The following is an 18,749-nucleotide window of genomic DNA, read 5'->3' on the forward strand; positions in this document are numbered from 1 at the left end:
GGGTTAGGTGCACGGTTAGTGTTGGGGGCAACGTTTTAAGAATGCTTAGAGAAGACTACCGTAACATTTGCCATTTAAGACATAAAAGGGTTTCATTACTTTTTTCTCCTAAATGCATTCAAATCATCGTCTCAATCCCTATTTTGTCGCGTCATTGAAAAATTAAATTCTAAATAAAAAAGTAAAATATAAATATTTCTTTAGGTTGGCTCGTGAAGAAGAGATTTTACAGGCGAGAACCCGAGCCGAGGAACTAGAGAAGGAGAACCAGGACCTCGCCACCAATCTCTCCAAGAAGGAGCAGGAGATAGACCTCAAGCTCCAGGAGAAGGAGGATCTGGAGGCCAACCTGGCGAGAACGAGAGAGAAACTTGAAACCGAAGTTCTCTGTCACAATGAAACCAAACAAAGACTGTCCGCCGTAGAAACTAGATCTGTCGCAGATATTAAACTAATAAGCCCAATGATGCCCCCGCCTCCGCCCCCGGCAGCTCCGCCTCCACCTATGCCCCCGGGGCCTCCGCCCCCACCTATGCTAAATGGAGTCAACTCTAGTCAATCCGAGACGGAACAGTTGAGACAGATTATTCGGAAATGTGTTCCCCAACCCTCAAATCCTCTAAAATCTTTCAACTGGTCCAAGCTTCCGGAGTGTAAAGTCCAAGGGACGATTTGGACAGATTTGGACGATTCCAAATTGTACAAACAGCTGGATCTGGCTGAAGTGGATCGTCTGTTTTCAGCCTACCAGAAAAATGGCATTATGGTAATTTTTTTTGCTTTCATGGCTGAAGTAACTTTTTCTTCAAGTGTACTGGCCAAGTCAATGATTATGTAAATATGTCTATTCAGCGTCGGCGTTTTCTTTCCTTCATTTTAGAATAAAATGTCGCTAATTATTCTATATCTTGTAACTGATTGTTTCTAAAAATCGGTGGACATATATATATCAGTTAAAAAAATTATAGCATCGCTTATAATTAAAGAAAGAATGAACACAACAATTGTTCCACAAATTTTTGGTTCCAAGTGAGTTAAGGAAACCTTTGTACTTGAAAACCTTTTAATTTTCAAAAATTTTCCTCTCTAAAAGTTGTAAAGTCGATTAACAGCCCTACAACTGAATCTGGAAGCAAAGGTATCATTGTTGTCGCTAAGGCACAAGATTCTGACGATGAACAGATAGACAAGGAATAACCCTCAAATCAAAATCGATAATGCAGAAAACTCTTTATTTCCTAAAAAAAAATGAAATGAATAATGATAAATAATTATTACAAGGGTTTACAAATTTATAATGAAAAGATTCTTACGATCTATTTGCTTATTTGTGGGTTAACTGTCGAAAAGTCCTAAGACGCTTTTTAAACATTAAAACTTCTGAAAAGAGTAACAATTAAATGTTGAGGAAGGTCACTAATCTTTATATGAAAATACTCTTGCTTAACTTTGAAGTGGTTCACAATTAATAAACGTTTATACTCCGTTGTCGGAGAACAAAGGAAAAAAGCGGGCTGAAATTGTTTGGTTTGGTTTCTCGTCTCCGAGAGGAGCTTTTAGGTTGAAGACGACATTACATGGAGGGGGGGGGGTCTTAATGTTAATGGTTGACAATCATATACAAAAGTTTTCCAACCAATACAATTACTACATAAAAATGAGATATTAAAAATTTTCTCAACATTTCAACACTGTAATAAAAATAAATTAACCATAAAAACTTAACAAAAATACTGCAAGAACTTGAAACAACAAGTTTAACCCTAACCTTGAAATGGTTATTTTAAACGGAATTTGTGAACAAAACATCCCGGCCTTTGAATTTAAATAAATTAAAAAACTTCTCTTTTTGTCACAGTCGGGTGGCAGTGAGGAAGGTTTTAAGGTAATTTATGTCATTCTTTTTACCATTTTTTCCGGAATTTAATTTAATGTTTTGTGTTTTTAATGTTTTGCATGAGTTTCTTCTGTTAATGTGGTATAGAGATTTTGTTATCATATTTAAAAATCTGTTTATTTTATTTTAATTCTTTTTGTTTTATAAATCTTGGAAGGAAACTAAACTTAATTAACTGAAAAATATTTTTGAAGTCTGCTTCATTTTGCTCGCGTGTTATATATTTGTGCATTTTTATTGCTTTTCTCGTTTACTTTAGTTGTTTATTTTTAAATCCGTTTAAACATATCAGATTATTACAAAGTTACATCTGTATGGAGTATAACACATGTTGGGTTTATATCTAGTCACGTCAAACTAACCACAACGAAGTTGAACCATTTTCAGTCATATTTTGTACTCTTATTCAAAATTCGTTAAATATAACGAAAAATACTTAAATATTTAAAATGCATCGCCTGACAAAAAGTATAAAATAATAAATACGAAAAATGGGTAAAAATGGTTTCTAAAGTTAAGACTCAGTAGACATTTAAAAATTACCTTTAGTTTACCGTGGAGTGTATGTAGACATTTAACCAGAACCTTTAGTTTACCGTGGAGTGTATGTAGGCATTTAACCAGTACCTTTAGTTTACCGTGGAGTGTATGTAGGCATTTAACCAGTACCTTTAGTTTACCGTGGAGTGTATGTAGACATTTAACCAGTACCTTTAGTTTACCGTGGAGTGTATGTAGACATTTAAACAGTACCTTTAGTTTACCGTGGAGTGTATGTAGGCATTCTGGAAATTCAATTTTAGTTCCAGTTTTATGCCTAATTATCACTTCATTAATTCTCCCACCGCAGCTTTTGTATTATAAAATACAAAATTAGAGAACATTCTTTTGGTTTCAGTCTGTTGAGGGTTCGATCGAGGATCTCCGGTACCTGGGAACCATGGGACGCAGAGCAAAGATAATCTCCGTTATAGACAGCAGGAGAGCGCAGAACTGCACCATTCTACTCTCAAAACTTAAACTTTCAAACGACGAAATATCGAAGTAAGTTTTTTTTTTCAAGTAAAAAAATCAGTTTACTCGATTTACAACAGAAAAGTAAAATAATCCGCAGTGCCATTTTTAAAAGTATAGAGGAAGGTGTTTAGCATGATAAAGAATGATATGGGAAGCATGATTTAGAGTTTAGCACTTTAGTTTGATATTTAAACCAGATCTGTAGAGATATGCAGGAAGAGAGTTCGTTTAATTTTGGGGTAAGTACAGACCAGGTTTTAGTTTCTGGGTTTAGTGCAGAGCAGATTTAGTTTCTGGGTTTAGTATAGAGCAGATTTAGTTTCTGGGTTTAGTATAGAGCAGGTTTGAGTTTCTGGGTTTATTGTAGAGCAAGTTGTAGTTTCTGGGTTTAGTAAAGAGCAGATTAGTGTTTCTGGGTTTATTGTAGAGCAGGTTTTAGTTTCTGGGTTTATTGTAGAGCAAGTTTTAGTTTCTGGGTTTAGCATAGAGCAGGTTTAGTTTCTGGGTTTAATGTAGAGCAGGTTTTAGTTTCTGGGTTTATTGTAGAGCAAGTTTTAGTTTCTGGGTTTAGCATAGAGCAGGTTTAGTTTCTGGGTTTATTGTAGAGCAGGTTTTAGTTTCTGGGTTTATTGTAGAGCAAGCTTTAGTTTATGGGTTTAGTATAGGGCAGGATTTACTTTATGGGTTTAGTGCAGAGTAGATTTTAGTTTCTGGGTTTATTGTAGAGCATGTAAGTTTCTAGGTTTATTGTAGAGCAGGTTTTAGTTTCTGGGTTTAGTGCAGAGTAGATTTTAGTTTCTAGGTTTATTGTAGAGCATGTTTAAGTTTCTGGGTTTAGCGCAAAGTAGATTTTAGCTTCTGGGTTTATTGTAGAGCAGGTTTATGTTTCTGGGTTTAGTATAGAGCAGGTTATAGTTTCTGGTTTATGAGTTTAGTGCAGAGCTGGGTTTACTTTCCTGGGGTTTGAAAGAGTAAGTTAAGTTATTGGGTTTAACATTATTTAATTTGTGTTCTTATTTGTGTTGTTAATTTATTGAATTCTTGATGTTCAACCATCTCCCTCTCTTGTCATAATCCTAGGAACAGGTTTTTGTTATTTTTCTTGTTTTGTTTAATTTGAAATCGTGAACAATTATGACGATTTACTCGGATATAAAAGGATAATTATGTGTAATTATAAAATCTTAACACCCTTTTTTATTTTTGACACATATTCAGAAAAAGTACTATTTGAAATATATTAATTTAAGAACATCTTTGTTCTTAGATTAACTATCAAAGGAGATACTATTGTATTAAAGGAAAACATTGGAACGTTCATCTAATATCTTTATTTTTCAGAGGATTTTGAAAGGAATTGAATCTTTGCAACAAACTCTTATTTCTAATCCCTATACCTTTGCAACCCAATGTCGTAGAACTGAGACATTTCAAACCATAAGTTCTGTTAGATCAAATAATACACCATCAGGTTGCAAAGGTATTGGTATTGGAAAATTTGAGTTTGTGGCAAAGACTCAATTCCTTTGTAATTGATTTATTTGCAGAGATGTTTTTAGAAATATATTAGTTGTAACAATCAATTACGAATTACAAAATCCTCTTCTGAATTCAAAGAAAGAACATTGACGACAATCTTTTCACAGTTTTATGGTTACAACTTGATAACAAACTCTGAACTCCCCCCCCCCCTTTAAGTCCTATGATATTTCTCTAGAGACCCTTGAGTTTTCAGGCTTGTTGTAACTAGAACTGGTTTACTTTACTTCACTTTGGGACAAAAATGTTTCCGCAAAAAGTTTACAGTGTTTAGAAGCTAGAAGCAAACTCATAATTCTGCGTAGCGAATGGTTTTAGCAACGCTGCAAGGCCGAGAGCAAGAATGTTGGGGACCACGCCCCTACCCTCGACACACCTCTTAATTATGCCATAACAGGGTGTTATACATTGTGTCACCTACATTTTCATTCATTAAAATGTATTCTGTTTTTATATAATTTGTACATCATACGCCCTTGTTTGATTATATAGCTTCCTTTCTTTTCTTCTTTCATGTATTATTTTAATTAATTTAATTGATTTAATTGATTTAATTGGTGTAATTACCTCATCGTAATAAAATAATGATGATAGTTAAAGAAACAACAATCAAAATAAGGAAGACATGACCTTAAAATAGTAATTAATCATTATAATCTCCCGTCCTTCCAATTCTAGTTGGGTTTAACAGGTGTCAGTAGTTGGATTAATTTTAAACTTTTTTATTTAAAGATTTGATTATGCCTCTAACTCTCCATGAATTAGATTTGTTCCGCCCCTGACCTTATGTACGGTTTACAGCCAACTCCGCCCGTTGGTTACGCCCTAGACAATTCGCATATCTCCACCCTTTACAGAGTGTGCAAACATGATCCTATAATGTGCAGTACTCTAATCCTACCTGGAGTTAAACCTTGTCTCAACCTTTCATGTTTTCAACTATACATTGGGCGGAACTGATTTCCACTCCATATACCATAAATGAGTGAGAAGGGGGGGAAGGGGGAAGGGGGGGCTTTATTTTTAGGTTCGTGTTTTTCTGGCTTAGAATATGATGAAATTGAAAAGTTGGGAGGGGGGGGGGGTGTGTGCGCTGAATGCAGATTCTTGAAAAACTTATTGACCGGGTGAGAGATCCACATTGAGCAGATTTTTCTTGGCTCTTGGAGCAAATATTGATGCAGGGATTAAGGATTAGGGGAGTAAACTTCAGGTTAAAGGGGAGTGAAGAAAGGGGAGTAAAATTCTCCACAGTAGAAGTGCTCTGTTTATAGACTACAGGTTTTGACGTAAAATTAAATATTCATAATCTAATATTTATTGTTTTAGAGCAATTATGACGATGGACGCTCGAGATCAATTTCCAGTTGATATGGTTGAGCAGATGCTCAAGTTCACACCATCACCGGAGGAGCGCGCACTCTTGGACGAGCACGCCGAGGAGATCGACCATCTTGCTCGCGCTGATCGTTTTCTTTTCGAACTTTCAAAGTAAGGATTAATAAAAGAAGATTTTATGTTTTTTGTTGCCTGGCTCTGGCATTATCCAATCCTTTGTTCTGTATCTTTATAAACAGTTTCAAAGCCGTGACTTAAGCCCACAAGAAGAGTATGCAATACTCGCTGCAAAATATATATATATATATATATATAAGTAGTGGAATATTTGAAAGTTTAGCACAAGAACTACTTTATGATTAATTGTGACTGGTACGCCTTAATCTAGACACGATTTTAAACCCTTTCTTTGGCCCTACTCCTACCTTAATCCTGTTTTAATTCATATATGATACTTTTCCTGTTTTAATTCATATATGATACTTTTCCTGTTTTAATTCATATATGATACTTTTCATGTTTTTAAAATTGTAATCCATATTTTTGTATACTTCTTCTCTTTTATCTAAATCCTACTTGATATATGTTCAATATTCCCCCGTTATAATCCTATAATTAATCCTTCTAACTCTACGCTTAATCCTACTCTATGTTTAATCCTACTCTATGTTTAATTATACTCCATGTTGAAACCTACCCTATGTCTAATCCTACTCCGTGTTTTGTTTACTTCATGATGAATCTTACTTTGTGTTTAATCCTCCTCTTTGTTTTTTACTCCATGTTTAATCCTACTCTATATTTAATCCTACTCTATGTTTAATCCTACTCTATGTTTAATCCTACTCTATGTTTAATTCTAATCTATGTTTAATTCTAATCTATGTTTTATTATACTCTATGTTAAATTCTACTCTATGTTCTACTTTTAATCCATGTTTAGCCCTACTAGTTATGTAATCCTATCCCATGTTTTATCCTTTAATATGTTTAATCCTAAGATTACTCCTACTCCTCTTGTTTAGGATCACTCACTATGAGCAGAGATTACGGACCCTCCACTACAAGAAGAAGTTTAACATCCTCCTGGCTGAGATCAGGCCCAAGATCCAGGCCGTCCTCGAGGGAAGCAAGGAGGTTCAGAGGAGCAAGAGACTCAGGAAGATGTTGGAGCTGATCCTGGCCTTTGGTAACTATATGAACAGGGGCCAGAGAGGGAATGCTCTAGGGTTTAAACTGAATAGTTTGACGAGGATAGCTGATACTAAATCCAGCTGTAACAAGAATATCACTCTTCTTCACTTTATGGCAGATACTTGTGAGCACAAGGTATGATTATTAGTTAATATAAAATCAAAAAGTATAAAAATATTTAAACCAAAGGAAATCAGTTTTTGCCATAAACTCTAATTTTTAAAACCTCATATCTTTGCAACCCAACTTAGACTTTTGTTTTTTTCAAACTTTGAATTCTGTTATATCAAATAATTAAATTTGTAAATATCAAAGAGTTTCACCATCAGGCTGCAAAGATATAGGGATTAGAAATTTAGAGTTTGTGGCAAAAACTCAGTTCCTTTATCAACAATTAGAAAAAAAAATTGAAAGGTAATAGATGTAAAAAAATGTTTTTTCAAAATTTAGTAAATCTAACCATAACAAAAGTAAAATAATGTAAAATTGAAACGTTTCGAACATATTAAGTAACAGTTATTGCAAAAAAATGATGATATCGATTATAATTAGATTTTTGAATCAAAATTTGATTTCAGTTCAGAGACTGCTTATTTTTGGAGGCGGACCTACCCCACATTAAAGATGCAGCAAAAGTGAAGTAAGTACATTTTTGCTCCTAATCCGAAACCGTTTTTTACAGAACAAAATAATAATTTCAAAGATTTTTGATTTTAAAGGATTAAATTTCCGAAAAATTTTAAATTAACATTTTTGAGGCATATTTTAAAAATTTTTGACGTACATAAACATACCCTAGGGTCATGTAAGGCCCTGTTTAAATTTGGGTCCTATCGGTTCAGCCGATATGAAGTTATTGGATGAAAACAAACAGACGACAAATTGGCAATAAATGGATTTTTCTTTTATTGTTCTGATAAATTTTGATTTCAAATAATTCTCAGATTTGAAGAAAAAAAAATAGAAAAAGTTTCGACCTTAATATAAGGTTGATGTATTTTATTTCACACTGAACCACATTCCTTCGCGCCAGTGCAATTAAGTTCAATGTTGCACTGAAATCTATGAATTGCTTTTTTTCTGTCTTATCATCGCGTGCTTTATCAGATTTAAAGATAATTTTAAATTCCTTGTTGCATTTAATAATCTTGCCAAGTAGGGGTCTGAGAAATAAGAATGTTGTCATTTTGCATTTTTAACAAATTTAACTAAAATATTCTTATTCGACACAACTTTACCATCACTTTTTTCGGATTTGATTGTTTTAATTAGATCATGGATTAGATACTGATTGTACAGTGAATTTGAGGATTCCTGTGAGGTTACAAAGGAATTGAGTCTTTGCCACAAACTGAAATTTTCTAATCCCTATATCTTTGCAACCTTTTTGTCTAAGCCTCTGATGTTTCAAACTTAGATTATTTGATCTAATAGAATTTGTGGTTTGGAATATCTAATGGTTTTGACATTGGGTTGCAAAGATAAAAAGATTAGAAAGTCAGAGTCTGTGGCAAAGACTCCCTTTTCTGGAAATGTTTAAACAAGAATGGAGTGGACATAAATGCTGGATTTGCTGAATATTCTAAAACATGCATTGTTTATTTTTTGGTCTTCATAAAAATTAGACATACCCCACGCAAGTGCATACTTCTTGTTTAAATCAATGATCATGTTCTAGACGCAGCGCTCAGCCCATCCTAGCCCATCCATGCCGCAGAGCCCCATTCCCCATTGCAGCCTGCTGCGCCCCAGAAGGCGTAACCTAACCTTAAATTTGGGAAGAAGAATACATATAGTTCCTTGCATATATTTCAGCATTTCCAATCTCATAGCTGTTTATAATCTATGACTCCGTGAATTTATTTATTTTCTTTAATCAAAGGAATTGAGTCCTTGCAACAAATTCTGATTTTCTAATCCCTATATCTTTTGAACCCTATATCATAAACCTTTGATATTTCAAACTTATATTATTTAATCTAACAGAAGTCATAGTTTGAAATGTCAAATGTCTACAACATTGGATTACAAAGATATAGGAATTAGAAAATCAGAGTTTGTGACAAAGACTCAAATCCTTTGTTCAGTATGAAGGAGCTGGAGAAGGATATGAACCTGTTGAGAGTCGGGATGAAGGAGGTTGAGAGGGAGTTGGAGTTCTACAGAGGGCAGCAAGTCCTTTCAGGAGACAGGTACATATGTTCTTTATATCAAAGATTTACAACTACTTTTACCCTACCTACTCACCTACCTACCAACCTACTCATGTCTAGTTATATATTCAGCTACCTACCTACCTACGTACCTAAGAATCTTTCTATCTACCTTCCTTGCTATACCAAGCTACCTACCTACTTATCTTACTGACCTACCTGCCTATACCTAACTGCTTACCTACATCTAGCTAAATATCTAACTACCTGCCTTCCTATCTACCTAGTATCTACCTACTTACCAAAATAATTACCTATACCCATACCCACCTACCTAGATAGATATCTACCTGCCTACCTTCATGCCTATAACTAGCTACCTAGCTTCGTACCTATCTAGGTATACCTAGCTACTTACCAATCTAAATTTTTTTAAACCTTACAAATATCCAATAACCTACCTAAAAAATCTAAAATCACAAACCTAGAAAATCTGTTGTTAACCTATATACATATATATATATATATATATATATATATATATATATTTAGGTACCTCCCTGTCATGAAGGAGTTTGTTAGTATGGGGAGTGTAAGACTGGCAGAGATGGAAGATCTTTTCACAGATATGAAATCTAGGGTAAGTTGATTTTTCAAATAAACAGAAAATGAGCTAAATGTGTTTTAAATTTAGGTGTCTAGAAAGAAAAGTAAGAAAAAGATTAGAAAGTAAGCTGAAGTAACATGGTAAATGTCTGAGAAAGGGAAAGTCAAAGAAAAGAAGAAAATGGTCGGATTTAAAGAAGGAAGAGTAGAGAAGGAAGGTTGCCCTTTATTAAAACAGTTAAACGTATCCCTGAACCTCAGCTGGAAATATCACGACGTTAATCTAATCAATCCTTGCAGACCCTCTTCATGCGTAGACAGAAGACAGATCTAGGACATCTAAATATAAGACCTAGACAGATCTAGGATATCTATATATAGGTCCTAAACAGATCTAGGATATCTAAATAAAGGTCCTAGACAGATCTAGGATATCTAAATATAGGTCCTAGACAGAACTAGGATATCTACATATAGGTCCTAGACAGAACTAGGATATCTACATATAGGTCCTAGACAGAACTAGGATATCTACATATAGGTCCTAGACAGATCTATGATATCTACATATAGGTCCTAGACAGATCTGGGATATCTACATATAGGTCCTAGACAGATCTAGGACATCTATTTATAGGTCCTAGACAGATCTAGGATATCTATATATAGGTCCTAGACAGATATAGGATATCTATATATAGGTCCTAGCCAGATCTAGGACATTTATTTAGGTCCCAGACAGATGTGGGATATGTATATAGATCCAGGTGTTATATCCTAGACAGATCTAGGATATCTATATAGATCCATGTGTTATATCCTGGACAGATATAGGATATCTGTGTAGATCCAGGTGTTATATCCTGGACAGATATAGGATATCTGTGTAGATCCAGGTGTTATATCCTGGAAAGATCTAGGATATCTGTGTAGATCCAGGTGTTATATCCTAGAAAGATCTAGGATATCTGTGTAGATCCAGGTGTTATATCCTGGACAGATCTAGGATATCTGTGTAGATCCAGGTGGTATATCCTGGACAGATCTAGGATATCTGTGTAGATCCAGGTGTTATATCCTAGAAAGATCGAGGATATCTATATAGGTCCGTCCTAATGTTATATCTTAAACAGATCTATGACATCTGTGAAGGTGTTAGTGTTGTATCCTAGACATATATAGGATATCTGTGAAGGTCTAGGATATCTATGTAGATCCAAGTGTTATATCCTAGACAGATATAAGATATCTATGTAAATCCTGGTGTTATATCCTAGACAGTCAAGGTGATAGTGTTGTATCCTAGGATATAGGATACCTATATAGGTCCTACTGGTGTATTCTAGACAGATATAGGATATCTACACTTTAAATAGGTCCTGTTGTTGTATCTAGGATATTTATTTAGATCCTGATATAGGTTAGAATATCCACAAGTCCCAATCCATCTATACTGGGATATTCAAGTTTTGATCTATGGATCCTGATGAAACTTGAAATCGGATGATCTTGATCATATTTTTTCCCTCTCAATTTTCATCGAAAACCATATATTTTAAAATACATCTTTTTCTGCTCGATTAAATCCTAAATTTCTCTTGTTTCAAATCATTTGAAAACAAGTGAAGCAAAAAGTTTGAGCACGATTTCATCCCTAGCGCGGTTTAACTGTATTTTCTGACGTAAATTTGTCGACTCATATGTTCATAATCTTTAGTTCGACCGAGTTTGTCGTCTGTTCTGTGAGGATCCAGCTGTCACACAGAGCGACGAGTTCTTTGGTATCTTCGACCACTTCATCACATGCTTCCAGGACGCCAGGCAGGATAACGACAACGCCAAGAAGAAGAAGGAAGAAGAAGAGAAGATTGCCAAACAACATCAGGAGGTAATCTTTTAACATACAGACATTGTTAAACACAGACATTTCCACATTTGTCTTACAATAATTGTATTTCTGAAGATATACAATCTATCCAATCTTTTCCCTCCTTGTATGGTAGATGAATAGATATGCAATCTTTAACTACAGAATAAACAGTTATGTACAATATCAGGGTAGGTTGGAGTACAGGGAGTAGAATACCAGTATATGTTGGAGTACTGGGGAGTAGTGTATGTTGTTGAAGAGGAGAATAGGATACCAGGGTAGGTTGTAGTACCGGGGAGTAGGATACCAGAGTAGGTTGGAGTACAGAAGAGTATAATACCAGGGTAGGTTGGAGTACATGGGTGTAAGATACTGGATTAGGTTGGAGTAGACAAATTTTATTTTAGAGGATAGGTATGAGGATTCTGGTAGTTTACATAGTTGGAAAAAATGGGATAGATTTTTAGCCGTCAACACAAAAAAAATATTTAGTTTCTCTTTGTCCCAATGAAAGTAAAAATGTGGGGTTTTGACATCTTTCTTCCTTCAAATTAAATATGTATATTCGTGAGATTAAAATATTCATAATTTTAACTTTATTCAAATTTTAACCCTGACCTCTTCTTGTTTCAAATCTTGCTTCGGATACTGTCTAAACTGTTTTTGGCATAATTGGTTGGTTGGGATATTTAAATTTTTGAATATGAATGGTTGGTGGTTCGGAGAACACTTTACATATATTGAACCTATATCCTCATTATATAAAGGAACTGTTCACGTCATTTCAAGTAACCCTCGGTTTATAGAGAATGGCATGTCGGATTCACAACGGTTCCAATGAAACGTTAATTGAAGCAACAATGAAATAGATATCGTGTTTGCTGACTTATGAAAAGTATCGAATTCTGACAACTATCTTTTTTCTTTTATCGTATATAAAACCTCAATTGAAAATAAACATTTTTAGATAGAAAAAAAGGGATAGCTCCCTCAACTTTTATCAATTAAAGGTTGAAAGGGTACCGTTGTGAATCGAACATGCCACTCTATACATGGAGGGTCATTTAAAATTGTGTATATAGTCCCTTTAAACCCGAACCCGTTCAAGGATACTTTAGCGTACATTTAGAACAAATAGGACCCATTCAAAACTCTGGTTAAATACAAACAAGGTTCTAAATTATAAACTGACCGTGACCTAGCATATTCATAGCATACAGGGGGAATCAGAAAATATGAGTCATTTTTTGCATTTAGAGTAAAAAAATGAATCAAAACTTATAAAGTCAAAGAGAGATCTATAAAAAAATAATTGAATAAAAATGATGATAAAAAGCCTTTACTAATTTTTTTAAAAATTTTATTTCATGCTTTAGAGGAAAAGTACGGTAAGCAAAATATATAAATGTTCAATATTTTTTAGAATTTAACGATTACAAAAAATCATTTTAACCGGTTTTTTGTAGATGCGCATGCGTACACTGGAGCGTAAGAAGAGTAACGCGAGTAGGATGGCGAATGGTCAACCCGTCCAACCAACCAGCTTAAACAATGGGTAGGTCACTAAAATCTCCCTAGAAAGATTGATCTTGCTTCTTAAAAGTCGGCCCGGTACTTAAAATGAACCGGAGTTTACAGTGAGATCTTTGTCAAGGGTAGGATGAATAAAATTATATAATCATTGACGACTTAATGAATTTTTCATGAAAAATGGATGATAAAGGTATAGGTATGGATGAATATTGGGATGAAATTGTAAATGTGTTAATGAACCATGATAATTAATGTGTAAATGAATTAAGAATGTTTTAATATAACCATGATAATTAATGTGTTAATGAATGAAGAATGTTTTAACTAAACCATGATAACAAATGTGTAAATGAATTAGGAATGAATTAATGAAATCATGATAATGAATGTGGAAATGGATTAGGAATGTTTTAATGAAACCATGATAATGAATATCTTAATGTATTAATGAAACCAGGTTAATGAATTTGACGATAAATATGTTAATAAATGAATGAAACCATGATAGTGAATATGTTAATGAATAAATGAAACCATGAAGATTAATGTTTTAATGAATAAATGAAAACATGTTAATTTATATGTTAAAGGATGGATGAAACCATGTTAGTGAATATGTTAAAGGATGGATGAAACCATGTTAGTGAATATGTTAAAGGATGGATGAAACCATGTTAATGAATAAACCATGTTAATGAATGACTGTATGTTACAGCAGGAAGCAAGGATATAGTGTTGAATGGTTGTTTGATTGAGTAGAAGGCCATGAATGAATGAATATTAATGAATTAATGAATGAATGAGGATTGTGTGTGCGTGTATTTTCCTATCAATGTGGGCGTGAACTTTCAGTTTAATAATAGGCTTCAATTTATTATCCATTTAAGTTTATTAAACATTATAGAAATTATAGACAGAGTATACAAATATTAGACAAACACACTAGACAGAGTATACAAATGTTAGACAAACACACTAGACAGAGTATACAAATATTAGACAAACACACTAGACAGAGTATACAAATGTTAGACAAACACACTAGACAGAGTATACAAATATTAGACAAACACACTAGACAGAGTATACAAATGTTAGACAAACACACTAGACAGAGTATACAAATGTTAGACAAACACACTGTTTTAACACAAAAGTAAGACACATGTCCTAGACATAATGTATTACAAAGAATGAAACCATATGAATATATATTCAGTGATACCCAAAAGTCTCCGGAATAGGAGGGCGATTTTTTAGCAATACTTAAGTGTATTTGATGTTGTTACAAAGCAAATTTTTACTGCTTACTTATTAAATCACTAATTAAGTGAAATGGGTCTGTTTATACTGCACAATTGCTGGATCCCATGCTAATTGGACTATTCAAATTCATAACATGAGTCTAAAAGTAGTTTTCCTATTACAGAGTTTTCTATTTATCACTGTATATATGTATATCAATTTTTTAATACATTACGTTGGAGACAATAAAAGCTGCATGGTTTTTAGCTATAAATTTAATTCTCATTTTTTGTAGGAAAATGGAGGACCAGACTGAATTCGATGATCTGATCAGTGCTCTACGGACCGGGGACGTGTTCGGAGAGAACATGGATAAGTTCAAGAGAAACAGGAAGCTCCGAACCTCTCCGCCAAGGGTTGAGAGAATGGAATCCTTTCTCAGGGAGAGGAGTAAAGAGAGAATATTGAACTGAGCAATTGATTAATCTGACATCTGGAGCCTTCATTTCTATCAGTGATTGCTGATACCCGGGGTTGTCAATTCTACCAATCAGTGCTGGTACCCAGAGCCTTTCTTTCTATTTCTTGTACCCGGAGTTGTCAATTCTACTAATGATTTTTGGTACCTGGAGCCTTACTTTCTACCAATGATTGCTAGTACCCGGAGAAGGCAATTCTACCAATGACTGTTGTTGCCCTGAGTCCCCAGCACTTGTAACTGCCTGTGATTAGATCTGAATTAAACCTGTAGAAATATCAAATCTTCATCTTCTAATCCCAGTATTATGGGAGGAAGTTTACGTCTCCTCATCTGCTCTAAACCTTGAATGCATTACGCCTGCTAAATCTCGGACCTATTAGCATAAATTCATTAGTATATATGCATAACCTGGATCCAATGTGAAACTGAACCTATGATTCATGAACCTTGAACCTTTACTCCTCTATAAACCCGTCTTTCTGTGCATCCTCCCACCATGCATAAATGTTCTTTGAAATCCTTTCATCTTTTTACATTTTTGTATCTCGCTTGTATCGCCCCATATATCCTTCAAGGATGGAATATAAAGAGTGAGAGGATAAGTGTGCCATATGCTTTATAGTACTCTAACCTAGCTAGTTATATAGTCATATCATTGTAGTCTATACAATATTACTGCATTAATAAATTTCGTGTCAATCTAACAGTTATCATATGAACAAGAGTTTCAGATAGATTTATTATAAAATCAGTAAACATTTTAAATGTGGTGACAAAATAATTTTTATTTATCCTTTGTAAAACTATCTAAGAAACAATGGCGTTAAAATCGCCGGGTTTTTTCTGGAATTCAATATAATTTAGATTTTTTTTGCTTTACATTGTTTTAAAATTGTGCGGGACAAATTTATCAAATTTTAGATTAAAAACTGTCTATTTTTTCGTTAAATACCTAAATGGTAGGGAGAGAGTAGGTGTCTATATATTGATATACCTGGAGTGTGAATTGAAAGGTTTGAGATTTCGTCCAAAATTCAGGGTCAGCCAACCAAACTCATATCCCTAGACATTCAAGGAATATACGCAATATACGCGACCCAGGCCTACGCAATTTTACGCAGATTCAAATTTTCTTCCATCAAGGCGTACCGGTATAGTATCTAGATACTTGAAAGTAGGTTTTATTTTATCTGCTAAGTGGGATTATAAAAATTAGCATAATCAAGTCTAGACTTTAAAAAACTATTTTTTACGCTACTGTTGTACGTCTAATGAGCTTTTAAAAATGTAGTTTGCCTTCTTTTTATTTCCAAAATTGATGAAGATAGAAAACATTTAAGCAATTTTGTTGTTCTTTAATAAATATCCCCGTCTATTGTTTTGGTGTATAAATTGTAAACAACATATTAGATTTCTCAAGACTAGTGGTTTCAATTTTTATTTGTCATATCCCGGGTACTACTAAAATTGTGTTTATGTAATAATGCCGCATCAAAAAAAGACGATATAGATATATTCTAATGTTTTTTGGGACACACTGTGCTAAAATAGTAGTGTTTTTGGGACAAGCTATAGTAAAATAGCAGTGTTTTTTGGGACACACTGTAGTAAAACAGTAGTGCTTTTAGGACACACTGAAGAAAAATAGTAGTGTTTTTGGGACACACTGTAGTAAAATAATAGTGTTTTTTTAGATGTTTGATGTCTTGTCTTCATACAATGAGAACAGTTCTAGATAGAACAAGCTTCTTAACAAGAAAGCAAGTAAAATTATTTGGTATTTCATTTTCATTTTAAAGGGAGTGTTCGCGAAAAATGAATGGAGGGTATAGGTTCACGTCGATGGTGATCGCTAATAATCCTACGTCTATCTGTTGCGTCTATAAGGAGAAAATTGCTAAAAACGACTTCTAATCCTAGTTCTATTAAATTTACCTAGTTTTAGAGATTTATCTTTGCACTCTATCGTTATATAATATTTTACCTTCGACTAGCCATGTGTAGTTTGTGTACCATTCTTTTCTCCAAAATTTCTCATCAGTTTGATCCGTCATCTTGAAACGGACTGTCACCGTAGTAGAGGGACATGTCCGATTCACAACTGTACATACTTTTATCAGAAATTAGTAATGTGGAATATATCGTCGTTTTTCTATAATAAAAAGTATTTTATTCTGATAATTGTGAATCGGACATTTTACTCTATAAATAAATTGCGTTTACAGTCTCTTTAATTAGATTTCTCTTCAATTTCACCTTTTCCTACCCCNCTCTAAAGTCTTCACCTTTGTAGTCAACCTTGTAGAAGTTTAAAATCTGTACAGTCGGCTCTAAAGTCTTCACCTTTGTAGTCAACCTTGTAGAAGTTTAAAATCTGTACAGTCGGCTCTAAAGTCTTCACCTTTGTAGTCAACCTTGTAGAAGTTTAAAATCTGTACAGTCGGCTCTAAAGTCTTCACCTTTGTAGTCAACCTTGTAGAAGTTTAAAATCTGTACAGTCGGCTCTAAAGTCTTCACCTTTGTAGTCAACCTTGTAGAAGTTTAAAATCTGTACAGTCGGCTCTAAAGTCTTCACCTTTGTAGTCAACCTTGTAGAAGTTTAAAATTTGATGCAAAATCAGAGGAAAAAATTTCGGACAAAGTGGCCAAAATAAATAGAATACAGGACTGTAGACTGTAGATAAGGGTGTCTCAAAATATTAAATATTATTTAAATATAAGAATTCTCTTTTTTATTCTCAAAAATCTGGTTTCTATCTCAAAAACATTTAAATAAAATTAGGCATCTTACGAAAATCTAACTTCCGTATTTAAATAATTGTGTTCTGAGTGGCCAGGTTGGCTAGGAATGAGCGTAAAGTGGTAGAATAATGTTATTTATGCTCAAGTTGTGTAGGTTTAGGTTGGGTTTAAGTATGCTCCGGGTACTCCCTCTCTGTGATTACCGACCTAATAAAAGATATAAATATATTTTGTTCATTTTACACCAGGAGCATGGTTGTAATGAGATCAGCTCCCGGCATCAGTTCATCAGGGTTCAGATATGTTCCAATCCGTCTCCCGGTCGATCCGGAGACTGTATACACCAGGATCCGTCCTTGGAGTTCTCTGGGTACAGAGTTTTATAGGAAATATATTTATCCCTGTTTTGGACATTTAGTTTGCAGGCGTCAATGTCGATCGCCCAGAGCGCTGATTCGAGATTAGAGTGCATGTACTTGTACACTGTACCCTGGACCTACAGAGATCCAGAAAGCTATGAAAATTATGCATCAATCGACTTTGAAGTGACACAACCTTTTGGTCTTCAGTTTTACATTTCTTACTCACTTATACTTTTGTATAGCCTTAGACTTATTTATATAAAAACTAAAGCGCGTTTTTGTATAATATAGGTAAACATGAGTATTTGACAAAATGTTGATATAATTTTTGCGTGAGAGTATAAATGTACATTGTACAGTTCAGATAAGTGTGTACCCTACATGCAGTGTTCGTTTGCCAGTAAACCAAATATCAAGTATTTATGTGAATTATTATTCATATTTTACCCTTCTTACCAACTATAGGAAGACTTTTTAGAAAGTAATACATTTTTTCTTTCAAAACAAATATACCGGAATTGAGTCTTTGCCACTTTGCCACTTTGCCACATACTCAAATCTTCCGATTCTTTGCAACCCGGTGTTAGAAATTATAAAGTATAAGTTTAAAATATCAAAGGTTTTCACTATCAGGTTACAAAGATATAGGGATTATAAAATTTTGTGTTTGTGACAATGAATGTTTGAACGATGATTCATGATTCATCTAATAAATGTTTAAAAGAATAAAAGGACGGGTATATAAAGTGTAAAAGAAAGGGTGCGTGTTTCA

The 18,749-nt window shown here is 34.0% G+C and overlaps 1 protein-coding gene across 1 annotated transcript in view; it reads left to right on the forward strand.

The window, feature by feature from the left end:
• Positions 1 to 15,577, forward strand: part of LOC111699134 (disheveled-associated activator of morphogenesis 1) — a gene marked incomplete in the record, with an annotated part of 37,953 nt that extends 22,376 nt beyond the window's left edge. Inside the window, 12 exon segments of the mRNA XM_023469714.1 lie at positions 205 to 766; positions 1,859 to 1,885; positions 2,796 to 2,941; positions 5,783 to 5,944; positions 6,817 to 7,120; positions 7,564 to 7,625; positions 9,073 to 9,177; positions 9,691 to 9,778; positions 11,462 to 11,632; positions 12,991 to 13,002; positions 13,081 to 13,169; positions 14,688 to 15,577. Of these exon segments, the coding sequence (XP_023325482.1) occupies positions 205 to 766; positions 1,859 to 1,885; positions 2,796 to 2,941; positions 5,783 to 5,944; positions 6,817 to 7,120; positions 7,564 to 7,625; positions 9,073 to 9,177; positions 9,691 to 9,778; positions 11,462 to 11,632; positions 12,991 to 13,002; positions 13,081 to 13,169; positions 14,688 to 14,865 (1,906 nt within the window).
• Positions 15,578 to 18,749: the final 3,172 nt, after the last annotated feature.

The sequence above is a fragment of the Eurytemora carolleeae genome, unplaced genomic scaffold (genome assembly GCF_000591075.1).
Source record: "Eurytemora carolleeae unplaced genomic scaffold, Eaff_2.0 scaffold37, whole genome shotgun sequence".
NCBI classification, from domain to species: domain Eukaryota; kingdom Metazoa; phylum Arthropoda; class Copepoda; order Calanoida; family Temoridae; genus Eurytemora; species Eurytemora carolleeae.